Source organism: Tursiops truncatus, chromosome 1, assembly GCF_011762595.2.
Source record: "Tursiops truncatus isolate mTurTru1 chromosome 1, mTurTru1.mat.Y, whole genome shotgun sequence".
NCBI classification, from domain to species: domain Eukaryota; kingdom Metazoa; phylum Chordata; class Mammalia; order Artiodactyla; family Delphinidae; genus Tursiops; species Tursiops truncatus.
In genome coordinates, this window is record NC_047034.1 from 144,554,415 (window position 1) to 144,579,599 (window position 25,185).

The following is a 25,185-nucleotide window of genomic DNA, read 5'->3' on the forward strand; positions in this document are numbered from 1 at the left end:
GATTAACTTCTAACCCACTAAGACCGGGAGAGCGGCGGTGGGAGACAGAGCCTGGGCGCGGGTGGGAGGTCGGCACATCTGGGACAGGAGTGGAAGCTGGGAGTCAGGCCAGGCCAGGTCCACTGGAAAATACCAGTGTGGCCCACAGCCCAGGCTATGGCCGGTCGAGAAGGCAGCCTTCAGGCCCAGAACAAAGCTTCTCCTTTGGGGAGCCCCTCATCTCCCTGCCTGAGAGATGCCCTTCGGCAGAACCAGGGCTCCTGGATCTGCCCAAGAGGCAGACTTTGTTGGTTTAGTTCCGCAACAAGGCTTCTGTTCCTGTCCCGGCTGTTACGGCCTACAGATTCCTGGTACCCGTCTGATTGAACAACTTAATTAAAATGCAGTAAAAGGAAAGTGGGCCGGATGTGATCCGGGACAGAAGACAGGCATCTGAGTCCACCGCCTGCCTCCTGAGCCCTGTGCCCCTTCCCATCCTGCCTACAGGCCCCTGGGCAGGTGGAGGCCATGGAACTCTGGACTGTAGTGTTGAGGGCAGAAGACCTTAAGGGTATCTGCTCCCTGAGCTGTTCATCTGAAGACAGGGCAACTGAGGTCCAGCCAGGACAGCTGAACTACCAGAAGCCGCTCAGAAGCTGTTAGCAGCAGCACGGGGAATCTCTAGGACTTTAAGACTGCTCGTCAGGGGCTGCTCTCGATATAATACTAGGTGGGAGAAAAAATTCTTTGAAAACACGGAAACCCTTGTTCTTGGGGAGCACCCTCTCCAGGGGCCTCAAACATGTTTGTTCTTTTTTTGAGGTAACAACTTTATGGAAATATAATTCACATACCATACAATTCATCCATTTAAACTATACAATTTAATGTTTTTTTCGTATAGTCACAGAGTTGTGCAACCATCACCACAATCAATTTTAGACTATTTTCATTATTACCCAAAAAAATGCAATCGCCTTTAGCCACGGTCCCCAATCTCTCCATGCCTCCTGGCCCTAAGCAACCACTGACCGCCTGTCTGCCTCTATACGTTTGCCTATTCTTGACATTTCCTATAAATGGAATCATATTATATATGTCCTTTTGTAACTGGCTTCTTTTATTTAGCATAATCTTTTCAAGACTGAGCCATATTGTGGCATGTATCAGCACTTCATTATTTTTTATGGCCAAATAGTATTCCATCGTATGAATATACCACATTTTATATATCCATTCATCAGTTGCTGGACATTTGGGTTGGCTCTCCCCTTTAGCTATTCTGAATAGTGCTTCTATCAACATCTGTGTACAAGTTTTTGTGTGGACGGATGCTTTCAGTTCTCTTGGGTATTATGTACCCACGAGTGGAAAAACCTGTTTGTTCTTGCATCTCATTAACAATATCAGTAACCATACCGGTGGAGATTCTAAAGGATTATTGCACACATTGACTCAGAAAAGTAGTGAGGACAGGAAGCTGGATGAAGCAAGAGAGGCACAGAGAGGTTAACTGTTTGGACACTGGTCACACAGCCATAGGAAAGGACCGTGGAGGAGGAAGTCATAGCTGGCACTTGTGAAAGTTAGTCGATGAAACATTGATAACTTCAGGAACAAAGGCCTGGAACATTTTAAAAATCATACACATAGTCACGTGCACCATCACTTTAATTATATGGATTCGTTTTTAATTTGATCAGGTCCTTTCTTACCCGCTGTCTCCCTTATGTTCTAGTTCCCCATGAAGACCATTACACTCCCTCTCAGTGGAGTTAAATTCTCCTCCCACCTCCCAAGCTTTTCACCTCGTCATCATGGGGAGTGGTGGCTCTGTAGGGAGTTTTGGAGCCTTGAGGAGTGGAGGCTCTTTAAAGGACTTCTCTTTGGTCACAGCTGCAGTTCTCAAGAGCGCTGTGTGTTGGAAGCACGGAGCCGCACTGTCCTCTTGCACCATCTGGGCCCACTGGCCTGATCTGCATCTGTCACCAGAAGTGTGCATAGCAAAGAGTCGAGGTGGCGCGGACACCCAGCAGGTGGAACCAGATGAAACTGCGCACAGTCATTATTTCTGACCTGCAGAAATGGCAATCTCAGGGTCAGCCTGAAAGTCTCTGGTATCCTCTCCTTTCCTTCCGTGTTCCCCTCAAAGACCCAGGTTGCAGGCTCTGGAAGCCTTTCAGCCCCTGCAGCCCAGCTGGTCATCCTTGCCCAGCTTCTCCAGTGGCCATTCTCCAGTTGCTCCATCTGCTGCCTGAAGACTTGAATGGGAGGGTTGGGAGACCTGGGAGTCCGGGACCTCTCCACTGACCGCCCATCTCCCCACTGGTCTCTGCTTCCAGCTTGCCCCCTCCAATCCAGGGCTCCTAAAAGGCTCCAGCCACCCTCTACTTCAAATCTTGCAACGATTCCCAATCACCTAGTACCTATAAAGTACAAACACTCCAGCCAGTCCAGAAGACACAACTTCAGCTCCTGCTGCTGGGTTTCTGCTCCAGCCATGCCTACCTGCTAGCAGAACCCTGCAGGCACCCGCACCCTCTCACCTCTCCGCCCGGGCAGCTGCTCCTTTCCTCAGCTGCCCTGACTTATCCTTCAGGGTCACCCCTGGGAGTCTTCCCTGGGCCCCAGGGCTGTGTGAGGAGACTTCCCTCTCTGTTCCCATTTCTCTGTGCTTCCGTCTCTCCTGGCACTCATCGTCTATATTTGAATCACCTCTTTGCATGTCTGTCCCCGTCTACCTGCCTCTGTGGGCTCTGGGCTCTAACAATCCTACCTCGTTCATCCTTCAGTCTCTATCATCAGTATAGGAAGAGTCAGTGAACTCTTCGCAACACAGGTAAGCGGTGGTGCCCATGACTCAGTTTCCCCATCGGCTGGAAACGGTCCAGAAGCTTGGATCTTGCCTCTTGGTCTTCTGTAAGTTTCATTTGCCTCTCCAGAACAGAAGGAAGCTGGTTTTAAGGGCTCTTTCAATTCTTATGGTCTAAGGAACTGGGATATGAATCCTTGCCCTTCCAGGACCCCTCACCAGGATCCTGTGTGGTCCAAAGAAATAGATTATTTAAATGGTAAGTCTCAAGGAATTCTGAGGAAGATTATTTTGTTGTTTTGTTTCAATGCACCTAGTGTCTGCAGAACACCTACTAAACCGCATGCCGGCGTTGGGAACAGGGACTTGATAAAAATTTGTAAATACCAGCTTCCCTGGGTTTCTTTTGAGTGCTGCCTTCCAGCCAGTCTGGGAGCGCTTGTCCACGCCTGCCTTTCTCCTCTCTCGCTGTTCACTCCTCCAGGACCTGTCTGGTCCATCTCCCCACATTTGTCGCTGCCGGGCCAGTCCGCATCCAACGCGCAGCCGGATTAAAGTTGGCCCTTCGGGCCTCGGCCCGGTCGCCCTCTGGCGGCCGCGCGCTGAAGCTGCGGCCCGCGGGGAGCTGGAGAGGGGAAGGGGAAGGGGAAGGGGGAGGAGGAGGCGCGGGCAGGGGAGGAGAGGAAAAAGTTGCGCTGGGAAGTTTGGAAAGTTGGGAAGTGGCTGCTGCGGGCTTCGCCTCCCTCCGCCCGCGTGTGAGGGAGCGAGCTAGGGAGCAGGAGAGGAGCGAGCGAGCGCCTGCCATGCCCATCAGACCCCGCCTCGCCGCGCCCGGGCGCGGAGCTCTCCCCGACTCCCTGCGGCCCGGCCCGGCGCGGCCCCGGCCCCCCGCCCCCCGCGCCGGGTCCTCCCCTCCCCCCGCCCCGGCGGCCCCAGCCCCCCGCTCGGCCCGGCTCCGCGCCGCTCTCCCGCCCTCCTCTCTCCCTCCCTCCCGGCCGCGGAGCAGCATGGCGGAGCCCGGGCAACGGCCGCGCGGCCGCCCGCCGCCCCTCTGAGCCCCGCTCGGGGGCCACCGGGCGCCCCAGACCCGACCCCCGACCCCGCCGCGCCCGCCGCCGCACTTGTCCCCCCGCGCGCCCCCTGGAGCGCCGCGCACCCCTGGGACCGTTGCGCGCCCCGGGTCCCCAGCATAACCCCGCGACCCCGCGCGACCGCCGTCCCGGTACTACCCCGAGAACACCGCGCGCCCCTGGACCGCGACGCAGCTCCGGGACCTCCGCGCGCCTCGGCAACCCCGCGCGCTCTCACAACCCTGGGGCTCGGCCAACCCGGCTGCGCGTCCCGGCCAAAGGGCCCCGCCCCAGAGGATCCCCCTCTTGCAACAGACGGAGCCCCGCCCCAGAGGGACCCCCCCAGGTCCGGCAGGGACATCCAGCCACGCCCCAGAGGGCTCCCGGCATCCCGTGTCTGGAGCCCCGCGCTCCAGAGGAACCACCGTGCCCAGCCGGGGGCTGCCCGCCCAGCTGAGGGGCGCCGCCCAGAAGGGTCCCCCGCGCCCCGCGGGCCCCGGCAGGATGCACGCCGCCCTGGCGGGGCCGTTGCTCGCCGCCCTCCTCGCCACCGCCCGCGCCCGCCCGCAGCCCCCGGACGCAGGACAGTGCCGGCCGCCCGGATCGGTGAGCGAGCGCCCGCCCGGCCACTCTCCCGGCCGGCCACTCCAGCCCTGCGGGGACGATGGTTTGGGGGGGTCCTACCTTCCGCACCCACCTCGGCCCACCCGCTCCACCTCCGCCCGCCGGGCGCAGCCTCGGGCGCCCTTCCCTGGCTTCTGCCGCCGGGGCTCCAGCTCCGTCCGGGGAGGCGAGTTGGGGCGCTCCTTCTCCAGCTCCTTCTCCAAACGCTGACGCTCTCGGGCTTCTCCTCGACTTTCGGTCCTGCTTGGACCTTTCCTCTCTGTGCCCTTTTTGACTCCCCTCTTTCTTACTTTTAGCCTGTCCTTACCCTCTGGTTCCTCTCTTCTCATTTCTGACTGTTTCTACCATTCCTTGCCCTTCTCTTCTCTGCCCCTTCCTCTCATTCTTACACGCTCAGACCCCTTGCAGGCTTCCCTCTCCCCCCTGGTCCCCACCCTTGACCTAAGGCAAACTTTCTCCCTCTCCAGCCCAGGCCCCAGCACCCACTCTCCCAAGTGCCCCGATTTCACAAAAAGGAGGAAGATTCCAGAGGAGAGGAAGGGAAGTGCCAGGACATGCTGGCCTAATGTTTCCTTGGGGGGTTGAGTAATTACTAGTTCTCCTCATTTTTCTTCCAAACTCAGGAATCCCTTGATTGCCCTCAGTCTCTCTCCCTCAAAGTGTAAATTAACGCATGGAAAATAACTCTGAATTGGAGGCCAGGGACCAGGAAAAGTTTGTGTAGGGTCCTCACTGGCTGCGCTCTTAGTTGACCTTGGGCAAGGTGCACCTCCAGTGTCGTGACTTGCTCAGAAACAGGGAGCTCCGCGACAGGCAGGGTGCTCAGAGCTCGTCTCTCTCCAGTATGCTGGGATTTACAATTTTGGGTTGTCGGTAAAGTAAGGTACTGTTCCCTTTGCCCTCCCTGACAGATACTTCTCACTTGTGGTAGAATCAGGCAGAAGAATTTTATGAGTTGACCGAAAGCTTGCAGACGGTGGATGGCAGTGGACAGTCCAGGGGGTATTCTGGATTGAAAATGCCTGAGAGAAACGATAGTCCCTTTCTCATGCCCCTTAACCCCTGGACCTAAACTGGATCTGGAGAAATGAGCCATGTCCTCCTGCCCCTCCTTCACCTCTACACAGACACACACATCCCTCTTCAGAGCTTAGGTGATGGCAGAGAATTGGACTTGGAGACCAGGTACACCTTTGGAGGGGAGGAGCCCAGAAAGCATGTACATTTCTTGGGACTAATTCTGTGAAATCTTTCCCTCCCAAATCAGGGCCTTGAGACTTTATTTAGCCTGCAGGTTTTGAAGCACTTTCTCATCTGTGGTTTCAGCTGGTGGAGGAGAGTAGCTGACACCCCAGACCTGCCCTCCAAAAAGAAAATTGTAGCCGCCCTGCTGAATGGGAAGTAGCTGTTTAAATAGGTGTGCTATTTTTAATAGGTGTTCTGCTTTCAAAGTGCTCTTGGCATGTATCTTCTAATGGTTGGATTTAAAAGTTATATGACTTCCTCCTTTCTTGCCAGAGCAGGACTCTTGGTCCCCCTCTTGCCACCCTCCCCATGAAACACCACCGGTGAAGGTCTGGCTTGGCCAAGCACGAATATTCTCAGGTGGTGTGGCGGTCCTTGGCACTCACAGTGAGAGCCAGTCATAATGAGAGCTTCCTTCACTGCCTCCTCCCTCTGTGCCTGGCACTGTTCTTCGGGCTTATTTACGTAGACTGTGTCTTTTCATTCTCCCAACAATCCCTGGGGTGGCTGCTTTCAGCTCCCATTTTACAGATGGGGAAACTGAGTCTGTGGGAAGTGAAACAGTGTGCTTAAGATCGTACAGCTAAGATATGGGTCTTTCAGCTTCCAAAGCCCTTGCTTCTTCCCGTGGCCCCATGTAGCCCTCTGCCTTCCATCCCCAGCTCCACCTGCCCCCTCTGTTCTAACCTTGGCTTAATTCTGCTGCCTTCAGCCTCACTGCCTTCCTTTACCTGTCCTCCTGCAGCAGAGGGACCTGAACTCCTTCCTGTGGACTATTCGGCGCGACCCGCCGGCCTACCTGTTTGGCACCATCCACGTCCCCTACACCCGCGTCTGGGACTTCATCCCGGACAACTCCAAGGCGGCCTTCCAGGCCAGCGCCCGCGTCTACTTTGAGCTGGACTTGACAGACCCCTACACCATCTCGGCGCTGGCCAGCTGCCAGCTGCTGCCGCACGGGGAGAACCTGCAGGACGTGCTGCCCCGTGAGCTCTACTGGCGCCTGAAGCGCCACCTGGACTACGTGAAGCTGATGATGCCGTCGTGGATGACGCCCGCGCAGCGGGGCAAGGGGCTCTACGCCGACTATCTATTCAACGCCATCGCGGGCAACTGGGAGCGCAAGAGGCCGGTGTGGGTGATGCTCATGGTGAACTCGCTCACGGAGACCGACGTGCGCTCCCGGGGCGTGCCTGTGCTTGACCTCTACCTGGCCCAGCGGGCCGAGAAGATGAAGAAGAGCACCGGGGCCGTGGAGCGCGTGGAGGAGCAGTGTCATCCGCTCAATGGGCTCAACTTCTCCCAGGTAAGCGCGCAGCGCCCGCCCCAGAGCCCGGCAGCCCCCGTGCGCCTTGGTCCTCTTCTCTGATGGTGTTCCCTCGGCAGGCAGAACCCTGCCCTTCCCCGAAAGGGAGAGGGTCTTCGGCGCTGTGGGGCAGCTCTTGAGCTGCCTTTGTGGTGGTATGAGGGCAAACTGGCATGTGCTGGAATTGGGGGTAAGAGTTTGTGTGTTTTCTTCTATCTCAGTGGTGCTACCTGTTGGGGATACGCACTCCCCACGTGCTGTGCTCCCCCGAGCAGAAAGCATTTCCCTCGGAGCATCACAGTGATGAAAAACAAAAAGAAGGAGTTTCCAGTTTGGGCCTGACTTTCCCTGAGACCCTGGGGTCTCGAGAGCAGGAGGCTGTCTTGAGGCTGTTGTACGGGTGCATCCAGGCGGCTGTGTGTATGTACGGAGGACGAATAGAGGGAGACGGGCTCCTTGGGGTGGGGTTGGGGGCGGGGCGCAGGAGAAGCGCGACGGGCCTGGTCTCTAGTGACCCTGGCTTGCTGTTAAGCACTGCCAGATTTCCCGGGGCCTCTGCAAAGCTCCAGGTGACCCTCGGACTGCCTCCCCTAGGCTGGGAGAAAGTCAGCAAGGATAGTTCTGGGGTTAATAATTTCAGAGAAATGTGTTCACTTCAAGGTTGACAGTTCTGATTTCTGAACCTCAGGTGTAGGGGCAGGGAGAAGGGCGGAGCTTAGGAGGTTTAAAGTCTCTGGCTGCCAGAGACCTGATCCAGCAAAATGTCATGAAAAGCCCCGTCTCCGTGGTCAGAGGTCACTCACAACTCACTGGCCCCAAACTCAACTCTGAGGGCCAGGGAACAATGGGTTCACATCTGCGCCTTGAGAACGGGCTGTCAGTCCCCGAGTCAGGGCTGGTGACGCCTGCAGGGAGGCCGGGCCCATGCCCCAAGCGTGGTGTGGTCCCCAAGACATACTCCTCCCGTAAGGAGACAGCCCCGTACATTGGCCAGACTAGAAACTATACCACTGGAACCAGACCTGCTTGGCTGCCCCTGAGATGTTGCAAGCTCTTCACCAGGGAAACAGGGGCAGAAACTGATCCCCCTTCGGAGATCTCTGGCTTTTGTTTTTCCAGGGGAAATGCAATATTGTCCCCGGGGAGGTAAGAAGCCAGATTGATTTGCCGGCCAAATGAAAGGCGGGTTTGTCGCTTCTCCTGCTGGCTCTCCCATAATTGTGGAGCCCTTACCCAGAGGGCCCCGGTGGCAGGAATATTGGGGCAGTTAGTCACGCCCCGCAGGGTTCTGACTACGCCTGACTCCTTCTCTGCGGGGAAAAATCCTGTGCATTCTGTGGCCCAGTGCTGATTCCTCTGAACGTACCGGCTTTCTCCCTCTGAAGTGACTTTTCCCTTGCCAGCCTCGGGAGCTGATATTATCTGCGTTGGGCTCCCCAGCGCTCGCCGCCCATCTCATTTTGGAGGCAGGTTTGTAGGAGGCCTCTCTGTTCAGAGCCCTCACGTCTGGCCTTGATATCTTTTTTAGGCTGGGGAGGTGGGGGGATCCACCGTCACTCTCAACACCCTCTTTGTACCAACCACAGAGGAATCCGACCAGAGGCGAAGGGAGCACACAGACCCTCTGGTTAAACAGCCCCTGGCTTTAATCTGTCTCTCTTAAAACAACAAAACTATCTTTCTTCGAGGTCTGGAAACACTGCTGTTCAACCAAAGGACGGCTTTGGTAGGTTGAAAACATTTGCAGGAAAGTGCGTGAGGTTATGTTTTAGGAAAAGTTCCTGAGAGCCATTCATCGGCCAGCGAGGAGCCCGCTGACAGTCTCCAAAGCCCACATTTGAAGATCAAACGGACTCAAACCTCTGGTTTCAAAAACGCACCCACCCATCACCAGCCCGGGCCCGCTCTTAAAATTGTTCTTGGGTCCAGCTCCTCGAGAGGGCTGTAGGAAGCAAGTCCTGAACAAAAGAAAACAGGACTCCTCTCGGTTCCCTAATCTGCACACCCTTCACCACCTGCCAGAGTGCCTGACCCCGCCAATTTGTCCTGTTATCATTTTGGAGCGAGGTGATGAAATCTCTCCTCCATCCCCGTGGGCAGCCGTGGGCTAACTGTGAAGGGAGGGATTCCAGAGCCTGGGCAGTTGGGGTTGTTAGGGATCCCCAACCCCAAAGTCAGAAATGCAACAGCCTTCTCAGTAAAATTGTATGCACGCATGCACAGTTTGATATGAACATCTGTGATGCATTATTGTACTGAAATATCTGTTAAGTGCATCAGATTTTTATTTTTTCTTTCCTCCCAGCATTACTGTTATTGCAAAATATTTGGGGAGGGGGGAGCAATGAGAGAGGAAGGACGGAAAAAAAGCCTTAAAAGAGAGCGCCTGTTTGTTAAGACTGGAATTTTAGTGTGTGTGTGTGTTTTTTTTAATAAATTTATTTATTTTATTTATTTATTTTTGGCTGCGTTGGGTCTTTGTTGCTGTGCGCGGGCTTCCTCTAGTTGCGGCGAGCGGGGGCTACTCTTTGTTGCGGAGCACGGGCTTCTCATTGCGGTGGCTTCTCTTGTTGCAGAGCGTGGGCTCTAGGCGCGCAGGCTTCAGTAGTTGTGGCACACGGGCTCAGTAGTTGCAGCTCGCGGGCTCTAGAGCACAGGCTCAGTAGTTGTGGTGCACGGGGCTAGTTGCTCCGTGGCATGTGGGATCCTCCCGGACCAGGGCTCGAACCCGCGGACCCTGCACCGGCAGGCAGACTCTGTAACCGCTGTGCCACCAGGGAAGCCCGATTTTAGTTTTAACTTCAGTATTTCTCAAAATTTTATATTTTCTTCTGGTCAGAAATACCACCTTTTGCCTTGCTAAATGGAGAAAGAAAGCTACCTGGGCTAGAGGAATGACTGAAAAAGTTTCTTCCATCATCGCACAGCTTGAAAGATCCAGCGTCTTGGCCGTGGTCTCTGATTTTAATATAAACTGAGGGTACTAGACCCAACATCACCATGAGTTTGCTCTGTGTCCTTGAGCAAGTCACGTCACCTCTCTGGACCTTGTTTTTCCCACCTGTGAAATGAGACATCAGGATTAGGTCATCATTGAAGCCACTCCAGCCCTGACCTTCCATGGGACGATTATAATCAACGCCATGTGCCAGGCACCTTGCAGGAGGCTCCGCACGCTTTTTCATCTTGTTGGAGTCTCACAACCCTGGAACTTTCTAAGGTGGGCACTCAGAAAGGCTGGATGACTTGCCCAAGGTCACGTGGCTAGTATGGAACAGAGCCGGTCTGCCTGACAAGGAAGGATGCACTCCTCCTGCTGCCCCATGCGCATTCTCTAGACTTCCTCCATGTAGGTAGTTCGTGTCCTGCAATTCTTCCTTCAGTCCTTTCTTCTGTTTTCTTCTTTCCTTTAGAGCTTAAAGGCTTAAAATTTTTACTTCTTGGAGAATTTATACTTCTAGAGAAATTATTTCCTTTGGCTATGTGGCTGGAGCAGGGATGGTAAAGGCAGGTCTTCTGAAGATTTCCGTGATGTGTTACAGACAGCTCAGCATAGTGGGCTGAGAGATGGGAGACTAACTTCTAGGTTTCAGCCCCAGCTCTGGCTCTAAAACCGATGACTTGTATGTAACTCTGGTATTCTTAACTAGCAATCGAATTGGGCAGTAGTGACCAGCCTTTCACAGCTGAGCTGGTTTTGTGAGGACGTGAGAAGCTGCTACCTGTGGGAGGTTGTCTAGAGGGTAAAATGACTACCTAGGTATAAGGCTTGTGCTTGGGAAAGAGTCCGGGCGGCTTCAGGACAAGGACAGGAGAAGGCTGCTTGGGAAGCGTCAGCTCTGCCCTGTTGGCACCTTCTGCCAGCAGCCCTGTCCACTGCCCATGCTTTGCTGAACAAAGTAAAGCTGGAGTAATAGGGCGTGGTGGCAGCCCCTGCCCTCGGGGGCCTGGGGATGCCTGAGCTTTGAGTCCAGATCTTGTGACAATCTCGGGACCTGCAGATTTCAGTCTGCTCTGCGGGCTGCCTCTGGGGACTGGTACCAGCTGCCACGAACACACTGGGCTGATTCGGAGACCTCCTTCTCCCTCTAGGGGGCCTCAGTCCCCCCCACTCAGTACCGTGGAGGCACTAGATGAGGAGACCTCTAAGTTATGTGGTTCTCTGAGGCAAAATAAGAAAACGGGACACTGCCATTCTGTACTTGGCTGGGATTTAGCTAACATGCCGATGCCATCCGTCCAATGTGCGTAGAGCCTGAACATTTGGGCGTGGCTGCCAAGGGCGTCCGAAATGTTTGTAAAATTCTACAGCCCCCTCTCTAGGGAGTTAGAAACCCCAAAGTCATCGTTTATTGAGCTGTATCTCTGTACAGGGTGCCACATTAGACCTCGTAAGTACATCATCTCTAATCCTCACAGAGATACGACAAGGCAGAGTGTCATATCTCTTTTACAGACAATAAACTAAGGCTTAAAAAGGTTAAGTCATTTGGTTGTGATTATACAGCCAGGTGAGGCGGGCTCAGGATTCAAACTCAAGTGTCTGATGCCGGAGTGCATGTTTTTCAAGATTCCGAGAGCTGACGTAATTCTGTTTTTAAGAGTCAGATGGCATTATCTGGTGACGTGTGTGTGTATTGGAGTGGAGGGAGATCACCATATCTTTCTAAAAAATAAAATAAAATATTAAAAATGTATAGAAAGAGATCATTGAAAAGTGCTGGAACTGATTTTCTCCCTGGCTTAGAAATTGAATCTTATTCTAAACTAGGAGTTCCCAAAGGCATGCCCAGCTTTCCAAGGGACCGTTGTGAAGACGGCGCCCCTAACACAGGCTAGGCAGCACAGTTGAATAAATGGTGTCCTTGGTTATAGTCAGAGGTCCTATATCTATACCGCATATTATTGGGTGCTCAGTTAGTATTTAGAGAGAGAATGAATGAATGAATGGTCAGAAGCCATGATATGACGATCCCTGCTTCCCTTCCTTCCTTCCTTCATCCAGCACTACTGAATGAATGAATGAATGAGGAAAGATGACACAAGCCACAGTGAAGAGCCTCCTCCCTGAACGTTAATGGGTCCACACCATCCTACAAGGACACAAAATGTGGAAATCATGAAGTGGGTAGCTGGATACAAAGTAGGCTCTAGCCCTACCCCATCCCTACGTTGGCTGTGACTCTGGGCTTGTCCTGTCCCTCTCTGGGCCTAGGTTGCCCCTCTGTCCCACGATTTCCAGGCCTGACCCAGTTCTGACTTCTGCGGTTTTCATCTTCGGTCCTTGTATCTTGGAGGCCCCGGGCCACCCTGAGATCTCGAGCCTGAGTTCTCCACCGTTGGGAGGGGCTGGCAGGCTTGTCTGTGGTGGGCTGCTGCCGATACCTACTCATCCGGAAGCCTGCTGGTTCCGGTGGGTGACCTGCTGCCTCTTGTTGCCAGCCTGCAGGGCAGACAGAGCCCCAGCCCATCATGGCACAGTCTGGTGGATAGCTGCCCAGCCTTGGAGCCTGCCCGTCATCAGGACCCCTCTCCCTCACTGGCTCCCTCACTCTTTCAGCCAGAGTGCCTTAGTGTCACCCAGGACAATGCTGGGAGCAGAGACTGGGAAACAGCCTAGAGTTTTCCCCTGGAGAGTTCACTGCCAAGTCAGGGAGAGTGAGCATCATTAGTCCTTTCTTACAGCCGTGGAAACTGAGGCAGGGAGCGCCTGTGCATTAGTCTCCCCTGTGTCCTGTCTCCACATGTCACGCGGAGAGCCTGTTCTTACTTTCTCTTGCTGTTGTACATCTCCATCTTACAGAACCCACTCTCACTTCCCATCCTCCAAGAATGGCTATTGCTGGGTCCTACACCCCACCTGAGCCTCCATGGCAGCTACAGCAGCACCGACCTTTGGTCCCTCAAGTCCTCAGTACTCGTCCCTACTTCTGGCTTCCCATCAGATCTATGTGCCTTCCCCAGAGTGAAGGGGCCAGACACCTCCCCTAAGACCGTTGGGCACCCCTAAGGATGTCCGACCATGCTGAGCCCTCTTCTCCCCAGAAGACAGCCACAGAGCGAGAGCCCCTGGGTCAGTATTGGCTCCAAGCACAGGCTGGCCTAGTCTGCACGTGTAACTCCAGATCCTGGCCTGGGAGCAAGCTGCTTCTGGCCCCGCCTTCACGCTGCGCTTCTGGAAGCCTGCCACACCCACCGTGGCTCCCGCACCGAGCCCTGTGGTTAGGAGCTGTTCAGCAAATGTCTGTCACACGGTGTGGAAGTCACTTGGGGGACCCCTAGCACTGACCCCTAGGCGTGTGTACTCTCAGACTCTTCGTGTGCCCGGAGAGCTGTTTGCAAAGAGCTCCTGCCAGCACAGCAGGCTCTGTCCTTTCTTTTTTTTCTCCCCCTGACTTGGTTAACTCAGACTTTAGCATTTAATATATTATCCCAACATGGGGTGGGGGTGGGGGAACAAACTCAGGAGCAGACGCACAGGATGGCTTAGGTACCTCCATCAAAGGAGAGTGAGGCCATAAAGCCGGAGGTGACCAAGATGTCATGAAATATTCTAGTCTCAGAATCAGAAGGTCACACAGCATGACGTCTTCCTGATTTACAGAATCTCCGAATCCTGAGCCGGGACTTGGAGGCTCAGGGAATCTAAGAACGGGGAAATCTTAGAACATCAGGCTCAGAGGCATTTTTGGACTCGAAGAATCTTCACATCGTGAAATCCTAGCCCCTTAGCTTTGAAGACATTTTTTCAGCTCATACACACAGACTTCTAAAATCTTAGAGTTGGAAGGGACCAGTTCTCAAGAATTCCAAGAAGTCCCATCCACAAACACAGTGATCTGCGTCCCGCAGCAGCTCACCCACCAGCCGATCCCAGGCCAAAGAGAAAAGCCTGAGCGGCAAAGCCCTTTGAGACGGAGATAAAAATGGGAGCGTGCCCGTGCCTTTGTTAATAGTTCCCATTTGGACATCTCTCAAAGCCAGGAAGAGGTCGCCTGGTAATACAGCTTTCCGAGGGAGGAAACTGAAGAATGGGACAAGCCTGCTGCCTGCCAGCCGGGCTGCCGCGTTCTCTCCCCCTCGAGTTTGCTTCTAAATATTATCCACTTCACTCCCTTTTATCTCCCATCACTGGCTCTCTGTCCGCCCACTTAATCCACAGGCAGCCGGTGGCCCAGGCTTCAGTTCTGCTCAGGGGCTGCCAAGCCGTCTGGCTGAGCAGCTCCTCCAGCATCCGCAGGCTTTTCAATCTGCGCAGAATATCCGCTGGAACACAAAACGTTGCCCCAAGCCTGGAAATGCTGTTGCTTGTGCTGGGCCCTCTCCCTCTGCAGGAATTTCCTCCTTCCCTCTTCTACTCCTGATTCCTATGAGATATCCAAGGTTCAGCTCAATGCTGTACCTCCTCCAGGAAGTCTTCCCAGAATGCTCCTAAATCTCATCGGCTTGGGAAGACTTTGTGCAAGTCCCAGCCACATCTATGCTTTCCCTCCATGGAATTTTTTAGGGCATTTTATAATATTCTTTCGGCACTTACATATTTTACATTCTGTTATAATTATTACTGAGACAGTCTTTTCTTTCCTAATCAACCTGGCTTCAAAACCTAGCTCAAAATATGCTCACAATTGATTACAAAATGAGACTGGATGTGTTCCAGTTCTGAAGTTGGGGCCCTGTGGTGTATCCTGTGGTTGAGGCGTTGTCAGCTCTGGATGCTAACAGGGGGCTGCGTCTCGGCCTCTGTATCCACAGAAAGCCTCAGCCTGCCCACCTGAGACACGGAGACAGTTCAGTGCTGTCGCTGGTCCCTTTGGTGAGGACTTTGTAACATCCACAGGTCACTGTTGGATTTCTCCCTCTCCTTCCTGGAACACTTTGTTGTTTTCTCTTCCTCGTCTGTTCCTTGCAGACAAAGCCTTCTTTTGTTCTCCTCTTCTCTACCCAGAGTTCATGTGAGCTTCTCCAGGTTCACTCCATCCCCCACTTAATTTTCATTGAAAAATGTTTAATTTTATCCATTACCTGCTACTTTGCTTGGGGCTGCAGTGCTGCTGACCTGTTCTACTTCTCTCTCCCTTCCTCTCTCTGTCACACAATCCATGGTCAGGCCTCCAAGCATTTGCCTGTGCTGTTCCCTCTACCTGAGAGCCCTTCCCGGTTTTTATTGTCTGGCTATAAAGGTTCCTGAGGGCAGTCATTTGAAAAGCCTGGACTCTTCAAGCAAATGATCCTTGAAAGTCTGATCCAGACTTTCATCCATGGTCACCAGATTGGACTGAACCCTCTGGGCTGATACCACCTGATCATACGTAACTCAGCAGTTTGAGTTTAGGTGCAGTGATGTGACTGGTTTTGAGCATTGTGGGTTTTTTCCTTTTCTTTTCTGATTTTTTTGTTGAGGCTTAATTGACATCACATTATATTAGTGAGAGATTGAGAGAGAGCCAGCTCTGGTGATGGGCACTAATCCTATCATGAGACCCCACCTTTATGACCTCTTATAAACCTAATTCCCTTGTCAAGTTTCCAACTCCAAATACTATCATAATGGAGTTCGGGGCTTCAACATATGGATAGAGTGGCACAAACATTCAGTCCCTAACAGTGGGTGAGTTGTACCGGGGTCACTCTGAATGCTTGGCTACCTTGAAAAGAGCCAGAAGGTCGTCAGATTTGGCCCACACACGTCAGGGCCCTGGGGCCATTTCTGGGTAATGGCCTAGGTCCTGTGCAGTCTCTCTTCAGTGGCACCTGCTGCTAGCCTGTGTTCCTCCCTGACTAGGCAAAGGTAGTTTCCCTGGGGGAACCTATAGGCTTTCAGATTGGTCCCTGACCACCATCCACCTCCCCCGTCGGCAGTGCATCTATTCCCCGGCCCTGGGTGCTGAGACCCTTTTATATCATCTTTTATTCTTGGGGTTCTCCCTTTTCTCCCCAGTGGGTCAGGAAGAGCAGGGGAAAGCACTCAGTTTTACTTCTCTTACCTTGTGAACCTATTTCTCTGCATAAAGCTTCCTCCTTCCCTCCCTCATTCAGAGGGACATCCTGGTCTGATTTAACCTTCAGAACCAAGAATTAGTCTATATTCACATAGCATAGCACAAGACTCAGCTCAGAAGTCCCTTAGGACTCGGGGCACTGGCCCAGGACGGGCCGGTGCTCCTTCAGGGCCCAGAATCATTGCACTCATTGGGAGTGCAGGTCACCTGAGGCTAGTTGGGGTAACCTTCCTGCACCTTAGTTTCCTGTCTATAAATTTCATCTGCTTGCTGTGAGGATTAACTGATTAAAAGTGCCAGACACACATAGTTATTATTGCGTCTTTAAATTAGCATCATCGTATAATTTTTCAAGAAATGCTTTTTAGCTCCCACTGTGTGCCAGGTGCGGGCATTTGTGCTGGAGATACGAAAGTGACCAAGAACCATGATGCTCTTCCCTGTGCTCCCTTCCAGGGTGGGGAGGGGAAGGAACAGAAGTGCCTCTACACTGTGGGGCGGGCGGTGGGGGGGAGGGGGTGTGTGGCCGTGGCAGGTAACGCGGTGTCCTGTGGGGGCACAGAAGATGCACACTTCCCAGGCCTGCCCACCTTCGCCCCAGCCCAGCTCGGAGCGCCGCTCGGCGCAGTCGGCGTTGCTCGAGCCGCCTCAATGGACGGGATGCCGAGAGCGAAAGTGCACATTTCCTAGAAGTGCTGCACGCGGCCCCTCCTGACCCTTGGCCAGCCCTGGCGACCAAACAGGCGGCGTCAGCGCCCCGCGTCCCCTGGCCAGCCCTACCCGGGGAAGCCAAAGTGCAAAGATAAAAGGCCAGGCCTTTTCCACTTCCTCTTCTGTTTAAAGGGCTTACCTGCTTCCTCCCTCTGAAGATTCTGTAGTGTCCTGACCAGTTTTATCTCCTGGGGACTTATGGTGGTTTGTAATTTAAGCCTCAGGCCCCATTTGAAACCCCTTTTTAGAAAGGAAGATTGGGCAGAGAACGCCTTTCAGATATCTCTCTGGCTCATCTTTTAGCCCTAGTTCACACGGTTTCCCTTCCTTGAACTGCTCTGCTTTGAGTTTGAGGAGAGACAAAAGCCTAATTGGCAATGATAATTTCAACCATTTGCATCGCGGTTTGCAGTTTCCACAGTCTTTCACATGCGGTACCGCTGGATAGCTCTTCCTCCTGGCCCCCCCAGGAGGACACCTAGAGGGGAGCTGGACCAGTTTCCTGTCTACCCCCCCCCACCAACCTCCCCTGTTCGGACCCCCGGTGGCCCCCCTCCCTTTGGCTGTAGAGTCTGCTGGATTATGGGATATTTTTGAGCTCCAGACCCTCTACTGGGGCTGAGATGCAGCTTGAAGAGCTATGGATGGGCCATGGATGGGTGAACTGAGTCACTTTGGCACCTCAGTGACCATAATGCACTGTCGCTGTGCTTGACCTTGACTGGAATGTTTAGTTGACCCAGCACTACATAACCCCCATGCCAAGGCCTGCTGGTGGTCTTGCAGGTGAGTTTTATATTATTCTGCTTCCATCAGTATAGTTTTGTGGAGAGGGTTGTGAGAAAGGAATGCAGGATTCTTGATGGAGACCTTGCAGGTTGAACAATACTAGGGCCCGTGGAGATGGGAGTGGAAAAGGCCTTGCCGAGAGGAAGGAGACTGTTAGGCAGAAGTGCTGGGATGGGGAAATGCAGAAGGTTCGCAAAGAAAAGTCTTTCTACCCCTCGCTCCATTGACTCTACCCTCTCCTTTTCCTCTCCAGCTCCCAAGACAGCCTTTGTTATTTAGTGCCTATTATGTGCTAGGCCTCAGGTTTATCACAGTAAATTCCTAAAATAATCCCGAAAGGTAAGTATTATTTCCCCCATTTTAGGAAATTGAGGCTAAGTGCTTTGTGCAAAATGACGGAGCCAGGATTTCTACTTAGATCTTTTTGATACTTTAAGAAAAAGACTGAACTGGAAGTGGAATGCCAGCTCCACCACTCGGGCTGGATGACTGAGGGTCTGTTTCCACATCTGAAAACCCGGGGCTCATAACAGCATTCACCTCCTGGTGTGTTGTGAGGAGTGAATGAGGTAATGCGTGTCAACCACATAGCTCACTGCCTGGCACACACTCAGAGGTAATGAATGTTAATTGCGGTGGTTTGAGTCGTGGTCATTTTAATTATTGTTATTGGCCCATTTTCACACTGTGTCTCGAGGTGAAGCCCATCCCATAGAGAAAATGGTTCTTGATCCTTTCATCTCTCACACACCAAGCATCACCCAGAGCAGGTTTGGGGGTTGGCCTGATGGGAACCGTGCCGCCCAGCCCCCCGGAGCGTGGTTATTTTTTCTGACCGTCTGGCCATACTCGTTCTAGTGCAGCTTCCCTACAATCTCCCGCTGCTCCCTGGAGTGCGGACACATCGAAAAGAGGGAAAAAGAGTTTAGGCTGGAGGCCCCCTGCTTCAGGCCCAGCTCTGCCATGGGTTAGACCCATGCATGACCTGGGGCGATTCCCTCTCTGAGGGTCCTTTTCCTCTATTGCATACAAGTAGGTGGGATGTTAATAGCAGTAACTCAGAGTGATGGGGAGAAGTGGGGATAAAGCCTGGCAAGGATTTGATTAGCCCTTAAGTGTGCCGTGCTGTTTGTGGTACTCAGTATGTGAGGTTTTTTCCTCTTCCCTTTCTCCCAGAGAAATACCCTGCACATACTTAGTGAATTGAATTAGTTATTATGAAACTGTTCACCCATCCATTCCTTCCTTCAGTTGTTCACTGAGCACTACTGGGAACTCCATTGTGCCAGGCTTAGTTCCAGGTCATGAATCTGGGGCTGTTGAGGAAGGGAGGGTTTGAATAGACCCGAGAGAGAGGTGCTTCACAGCAGAGTGCCAAGAATGGGTCTGAGTCTTTTATATGCACTGCCCCACTGAATCCTCACCACAGTCTCTCAGGTACATACTATTATTCAACCCCATTTTACAGGTGAAACTGAGGCACAGATAGGTTATTTCATTTACCTGAGGTCACAGAGCCATTGAGGGGAAGATCTAGAATTCAAACTCGGGAGGTCTGGCTGCAGAGCCTGTGCTCTCACCCTCCCTGCATCTATGAAAAGGGACTGAAATCTGACAATGGGGGGTGGGGGGAGAAAGGTAGGGTACTAGCTTGTGTTCTGGGACTGGAAGTATGAAAGACTGGGAGAGCCAGGGAGTTGGTAGACTTCTGATGTTCCCCACTGAGAAAGGCTGACACTTTGGGAAGGAGAGAGTGAGGTGGCCTATTGGCCAGGACCTAAGGTGAGGAGGGGGTGTGAGGAGAGAGGTACAGGTTGAGAGCAGAAGCTGACCTTGGCAGGTAAAGGAAGGGCAGGGCAGGCTGAGGACCCAATAGAAGTGGAAGCTGTGAATCTGTAACTGCACCAGTCTGGATGGCTGGGACGCTTCTTCGTGTAACTCTCTAGGGTGGGTGCAGGAGTAAGGAAGTGTGACAGAGGGCCACTCCCATCCCCAAGCCCTAGGAGTCCCTGCTGGGTTGGGTAGCAGTTCCTGCCTGCCTGTCGTGGTTGAGCACTGACCCTCAGCCCCCGCCCCATGGTGGCTGGGGCTCTGCAGGCCCTGGGGTCCTCTGGAAGCCCTACAGATGCTACCAAGATGGATGAGACTGTATCCTTGCTGTCCAGGTAGTTTTCTTTGCTGGTGAGATGCTCATTGTATACAACAGACAGACCTCCCCTCCTTATGAGTACCTGGCTGTCCTGAGTACGCATACCTCTACTCATACTAAACTTGGCAGTACAATGCCACCTGAGCTCGGTATCGAAGGACACACGGGTGTTCCCGGGGTTCAGGAGGAGCGCCAGGTATGGGAGCGGGGGCTGATGGTGGTATTGATTCAGACCGAGAGACCGTACTTACTCATGGTCGTGGAGAGTGCTTGCTGGAGGAATAGGAGACCAGGGAACTGGCCAGAGAGGCTCACGGGCCACACAGTGGAGGGCTTGTAAGCCATGTTAAGAAGCGTGGGCTTGGGGCTTCCCTGGTGGCGCAGTGGTTGAGAGTCTGCCTGCCGATGCAGGGGACACGGGTTCGTGCCCCGGTCCGGGAAGATCCCACATGCCGCGGAGCGGCTGGGCCCGTGAGCCATGGCCGCTGAGCCTGCACATCTGGAGCCTGTGCTCCGCAACGGGAGAGGCCACAACAGTGAGAGGCCCGCGCACCGCAAAAACAAACAAAACAGAAGCATGGGCTTGATCCTGGGTGCACTGGGGGGCATTGTTCCCCACTCCTGTGTAATTCACTCATTCGTCAAGCTGGAGCATCTGTCGCACCCAAACTTGCTTGGAAGTTTTCAAGCCCCTTGGCTTGAGGAAGGAGCTGCCGTGTGAAGGTCTTTTCCCTCATCAGATCCAGGATGTTCCCACTGCTGGGCCAGAGGAGAAGGACGCTCAACTTCTGGAACAGGAAGGCGGGTGTGTTTTCTCTTAGAAACTGGTTCGTAAAAGTAGTCTGGCGGCTCAATGAGACCAGCTGTAGTTAAAGATCAGCCTTTTGTGAGGAGCCTGAGACCCGGATCGCCATTTGTAAAACAGCTACTGTGGGATAACATGGCCTTGCATTTCGTGTGGCCCATTTGATGTGGCCGATTTGGGGATTCCACCTGTTAGAAGTGGAAGTGGTGTGAGGCAGGCGGTTCCGGAATGCCCACCAAGTGGAGGTGGGGGATGGGAGGATCTGCAGTTCATAAATGGTCCATAGATCATGAGAGCACTGGATCAGGAGTCCGGCAGAATGAGCCCGGGCAGGTCCCTCACTGGCTGACCCCTCTCGACAGGTGTGAGTGCTTGGTAAACCATAAACGGCACCCTGCTGCTTCAAAGCCACTGTCTCAGCTGGCTCCGACCTCATTGGAAAAGAGCATTTTTTATTTTATTGTCTTTTATGTGGTTACATGTCTGTCTCCTCCATAGACTGAAGTTCTTTGAGGGCAGGAACCTCATCTAATGACTTGAGTTTGCCTAGGGCCTGGCTCCAGGTTCACACTCAGGGATGCTGGGAGTAGCATCCTCTTTTCCACCTCCTTCAGGTCTTTTCTCAAAGCTGGTCTCCCTGACACCCTACTTAAGATTGCACATCACTCCCTTGACAGGTGGAAAACAGAAAGTCCCCAACTACCCCCGATTTGTTCCCAGATTTCCAGATGTTTGGTTCCAGGAGGTCAGACATCTAGGCAGCCTTCCGTGGGTCCCACTGTGGCACCTAGGTGTTCGGCGTTGGTGACTGTGCCCACTGAGCCCCTTCTCACCCCAGATGGGGCTGTGGTTTCCCACTGATCCTTCATTCCCACAGGGGCCCTAAGGGCTTCTCCTGGGATTGGAGGCATCTTCCCAGCCCTCCCTCCAACCCCCTTCCTCACACTTCTGTGTTTTTTCCAGGACACGGATCAGAGCTTCTGTTTGCTGGTCATTCAGTGATTCTCACACAATATAAATGAAAACTGCTAAAACCGATAAATTCAAACCATGTGTGGGCACTGGGGAAGTGCAGAGACGTCAGAGGGCTGCAGTGTGAGGTGGCGGCAGCTCTGACGGCACCCAAGCTGATTTGTATATGAGAAAAGTAAATATCCCAAGTGGTAAACAGCCCCAGGTCTCTCATCATCGCTGGGATTCAAAGGCATTTAATAGGAACACACGCTCTCCATCTCTTGTAAACAAAGTGAGATTCTCTCAGCATGCTGACCTAAATTCTGCATTTTCATCTTTTGGAAAGCCAGCCAGTCACTGTAGTTGGGAGACCGCAGGCAGTCTGGCCTGTTGGGTTGCGTCGTCTTCTTCCTGGCTTGGGCGGCTGGTCTAGCACTTTGGCTTTGCAGAGGGCTACCTTTTCATCTAGGCAGCCTTCCGTGTGTCCCACTTGGAGCAAACGGGTTGGGTGGCCATTCTCATCCTTGTCTCGTTGAGGAACACAAAGCCCAGAGACGTAAATCAACTTGCCCAAGATTACACATCAGGTCCGGCTGAGCCAGGACACCTCTTCTCTCCTTCCTGAGGACCCTCTAGCTCTCCATCCTTTCTCATGAATGGTAGTTCTGTTCTCCCTCACTCAGAATCCCAGCGACATCCTCATCAACTCCTCCCTTATTTCCTCTCCCTTCCTGGAGCCAGGCCTTCCTCTGGGTCCCTGCTTCCTCTGTTTTTTTTAATTTTATTTTATGTTTTAATTCAGGCCGTTCTTGTGTTTAGGAAAGTGCCCCAGGGAAGGAACCAGACAGTCATGGGTTGGAGAATTCTGGCTTCTCCACCTGTCAACTGTGTGGCTTCCAACAAGTTCCTTCTCCGAGCCTTGCAGTTGTCAGTCTTCACGTCTGTAAAATGAGGATAAGAACACCTACCCTCTTACATGGCTGTGAGGATTAAATGCAGCTCCCATGTGTGGAAATGCCCAGCCTGCTCCGTCCCACTTTCCTTCAACTCTGGACTCTTCAAGTGGCCTCCTAATTGTTAGAAAGGGATGGTTACTTAAAATTGCATACAACTAAGTATACCACGTACACATACACTAGTTAATACATGTAAAACTGGTGAAGTCTGAATCACATGAGTGGATTGTGTCAATGTCATGTTCCTGGTTTTGATATTGAATTCCCGTTATGTGAGATGTCACTGTTGGGGGAAGTTGGGTGAAGGGTATTCTTTCTCCCAATTGCATGTAAATCTATAATTATCTCAAAATAAAAAGTTTAATGAGGAAAATGGATTAACCTTCCCATCACACTCATTCTTCTGCGCCCACTGCAGGCCAGGCACTACTCCAGGTACTAGGCGTGTGTCAGTGGACACGAAAGAAGAAAAATCCTCTTTCCTACCTCCTTCAGGTCTTTGCTCAAAGGTGGTCTCCCTGACACCCTACTTAGGATTGCACATCACTCCCTTGAACTTCCTGTCCTCCTTGCCTGCCCTTTTCCTCCATACACCTGTCCTCAGTTGGCATTCTGTATATTTTATTTACTTATTTTGTTTATTGCCCTTTATTTACTCTCTCACTAGAATGTCAGCTCCATGAGAGTATTCTGTCTGTGTCCTCTGTATCCTTGGCACCTAGAACATGCCTGGCATGTAGTAGGCACTCAGCTAAAGTTTGTTGAATGGCTGAGAGGTGACAGATAAGAAACAAGTCAGGATGGGCTAAGTACTAAAGGCAAAGAAAGCAGAGAAGGGGAGGGTGAGATGGTGGAGGAAATGTCATTTTGATCATGTATTTTTCTGCAAATCTGGCAGGCCTCCCTGTCGTGTGAGGGGTAAAGTCCTGGCTTCTTAGGTTGTGATCTACTCATTAATTCACTCTTCTTTTTATTCATTTACCAGATGTTTCTTTGAGCCGTTACTATGTGCAGGGCCCTGTAGAGCAGGCAGAGAGGAGGCAGGAAAGGATCTTGCCCCCAGGAGATGGGTAGGAGAGTTGGGACAGGAATGGAAACAGCACATGACAAGGAAGAATGAAGCTGGTGTGAGACAAGTAAGAGTGCTGGGGGAGGGGTGCTGAGGAGGGAGGGCTCACTTGTGGGCAGGGTGCTTGGGGAAGGCTTCGTGGAGGAGGTGCTGATTCCTGGTCTGAAAAGTCTGGGAGGATCTCCAGGCCTTTTCTGGTCCAGCCCCAGCTCAGCGAACCAATTTCCTCTTACATGGCTCCCCTAGGGACCCGGCAACTCTACTCCTACTGCCCCCTGTAGCTAGTTCTGGATGCCCCGGCTCTGCTGATGCTGCGACCCCTGCCCGCCTCTCTCTTTCTCTCTGTCTTTCTAAATCCTGTTTCCTCTTCCAGATCCAGCCTGGCCTTTCCTGCAGGAAGGCTTCCTTGATTGCCCTAGTTCCCACGATCTGTTGTCTTTGAACATCTGTGCCATTTGTAGTCTGTATTGCACTGTTTGACCTCTTATGAGAGGAGCGGCCAGCTTCACTGTGGGTGGGACTCGACCCTCCATCTGGGGCAGGAGCTGGCTACTAAGCTGAACTTAGGCTTAGGTACACAGTAGACCCTCAGCAGTGCTTGTGGCTGGATGGACTCGAGAGCACTGGAAAAATGTCATTCATCTTCGAAGAGGGCAGCATTTGCTATTTTTGTCATTGACCTAAACTCTCCTTGTCTAGAACCACTGGAAGTCCAGTTAGGAGAGGGATGAAGTCTGCCTTTACAGTTTCTCTGAGTGTGTTGTTAGCAAACTAGTGCTATAAACAGAGCAGCCCCAGTGCTTAACAGACTCCAGGAATTTGTCTCTTTCCTGGCATCGTACTGGAGCCTGTGCTCAGTGAATTCTTACAAAAAGACATGAAAGTATCTTTCCAGCATTTACTGCTGTACATTCATTCACCTAACAAATGTGGTTTTTCAATAAATTTTTAAATTGTAGCTAGTTTCTGATGTACAGAATTATCGAGAAGATAGTACAGACAGTTCTCTTCCCCTGTTGCTGACATCTCACATTAGCATGGTGCATTTCTCACGATGAATGCACCAATGTTGATATGTTACTATTAACTAAAGTCTGTACTTCACTCGGATTTCCTTAGTTTTCCCCTCATGTCCTCTCTCTGTTCCAGCATCCCATATTACATTTACCTGTCATCTCTCCTTCCATGACTCTTGGCTGTGACAGTTTCTCAGACTTTCCTTGTTTTTGGTGACCTTGACATTGAGTACTGATCAGATATTTGTCCCTCGATTGGGATTTGTTTTGATGTTTTTCTTATGATTAGACTGGGGTTAAGCTTTTGGGGGAGGAAGACCAGAGATTAAGGGCCATTTTCATCACGTCGTATCAAGGACACATACTGCCAACCTGATTTACCGCTGTTGGTATTAACCTTGATCACCTGGCTGAGGCACTGTGTCAGGTTTCTCCACTAAAAGTGACTCCTTTTCCCCCATCTTTCCATACTGTCCACTTCGGCAAGAAGTCACCACGAGCGGCCCATACCTAAGGCGTGGGGAGTTGTTTCCCTTCAACCAATGTGTTTGGAATGCTTGCTCTGTGCTGGGCACTGTTACAGATGCTGAAAATACAGCTGTGAATGAGACAGAAAAGATTCTTTTCCTACATGGAACTTTCATCCAAGTGAGGGTTTAATAATAACTAAATCGTTTTAGAGCATGATAAGTTGTATA

General features: G+C 52.4%; 1 protein-coding gene and 1 long non-coding RNA gene across 3 annotated transcripts in view; one reads left to right on the top strand and one right to left on the bottom strand.

Annotated features, from left to right (window-relative positions):
* Positions 1 to 844: 844 nt before the first annotated feature.
* LOC117311613 (uncharacterized) lies at positions 845 to 3,653 on the bottom strand. Its single transcript, XR_012325109.1, has 2 exons — positions 3,179 to 3,653; positions 845 to 3,017 (listed from the first exon to the last, which is right to left on the bottom strand). It is a non-coding gene; the product is annotated as an uncharacterized lncRNA (long non-coding RNA).
* A 271-nt stretch (positions 3,654 to 3,924) lies between these two features.
* Positions 3,925 to 25,185, top strand: part of TRABD2B (TraB domain containing 2B) — a 221,414-nt gene continuing 200,153 nt past the window's right edge. Inside the window, exons 1-2 of one of the 2 annotated variants that reach the window (XM_073790013.1) lie at positions 3,925 to 4,467; positions 6,476 to 7,036. In XM_073790013.1, coding sequence (XP_073646114.1) covers positions 4,366 to 4,467; positions 6,476 to 7,036 — 663 coding nt within the window. In that variant the 5' untranslated portion in view covers positions 3,925 to 4,365. The remainder of the gene's footprint in view (positions 4,468 to 6,475; positions 7,037 to 25,185) is intronic. The other variant, XM_033867014.2, reaches the window with a different exon arrangement.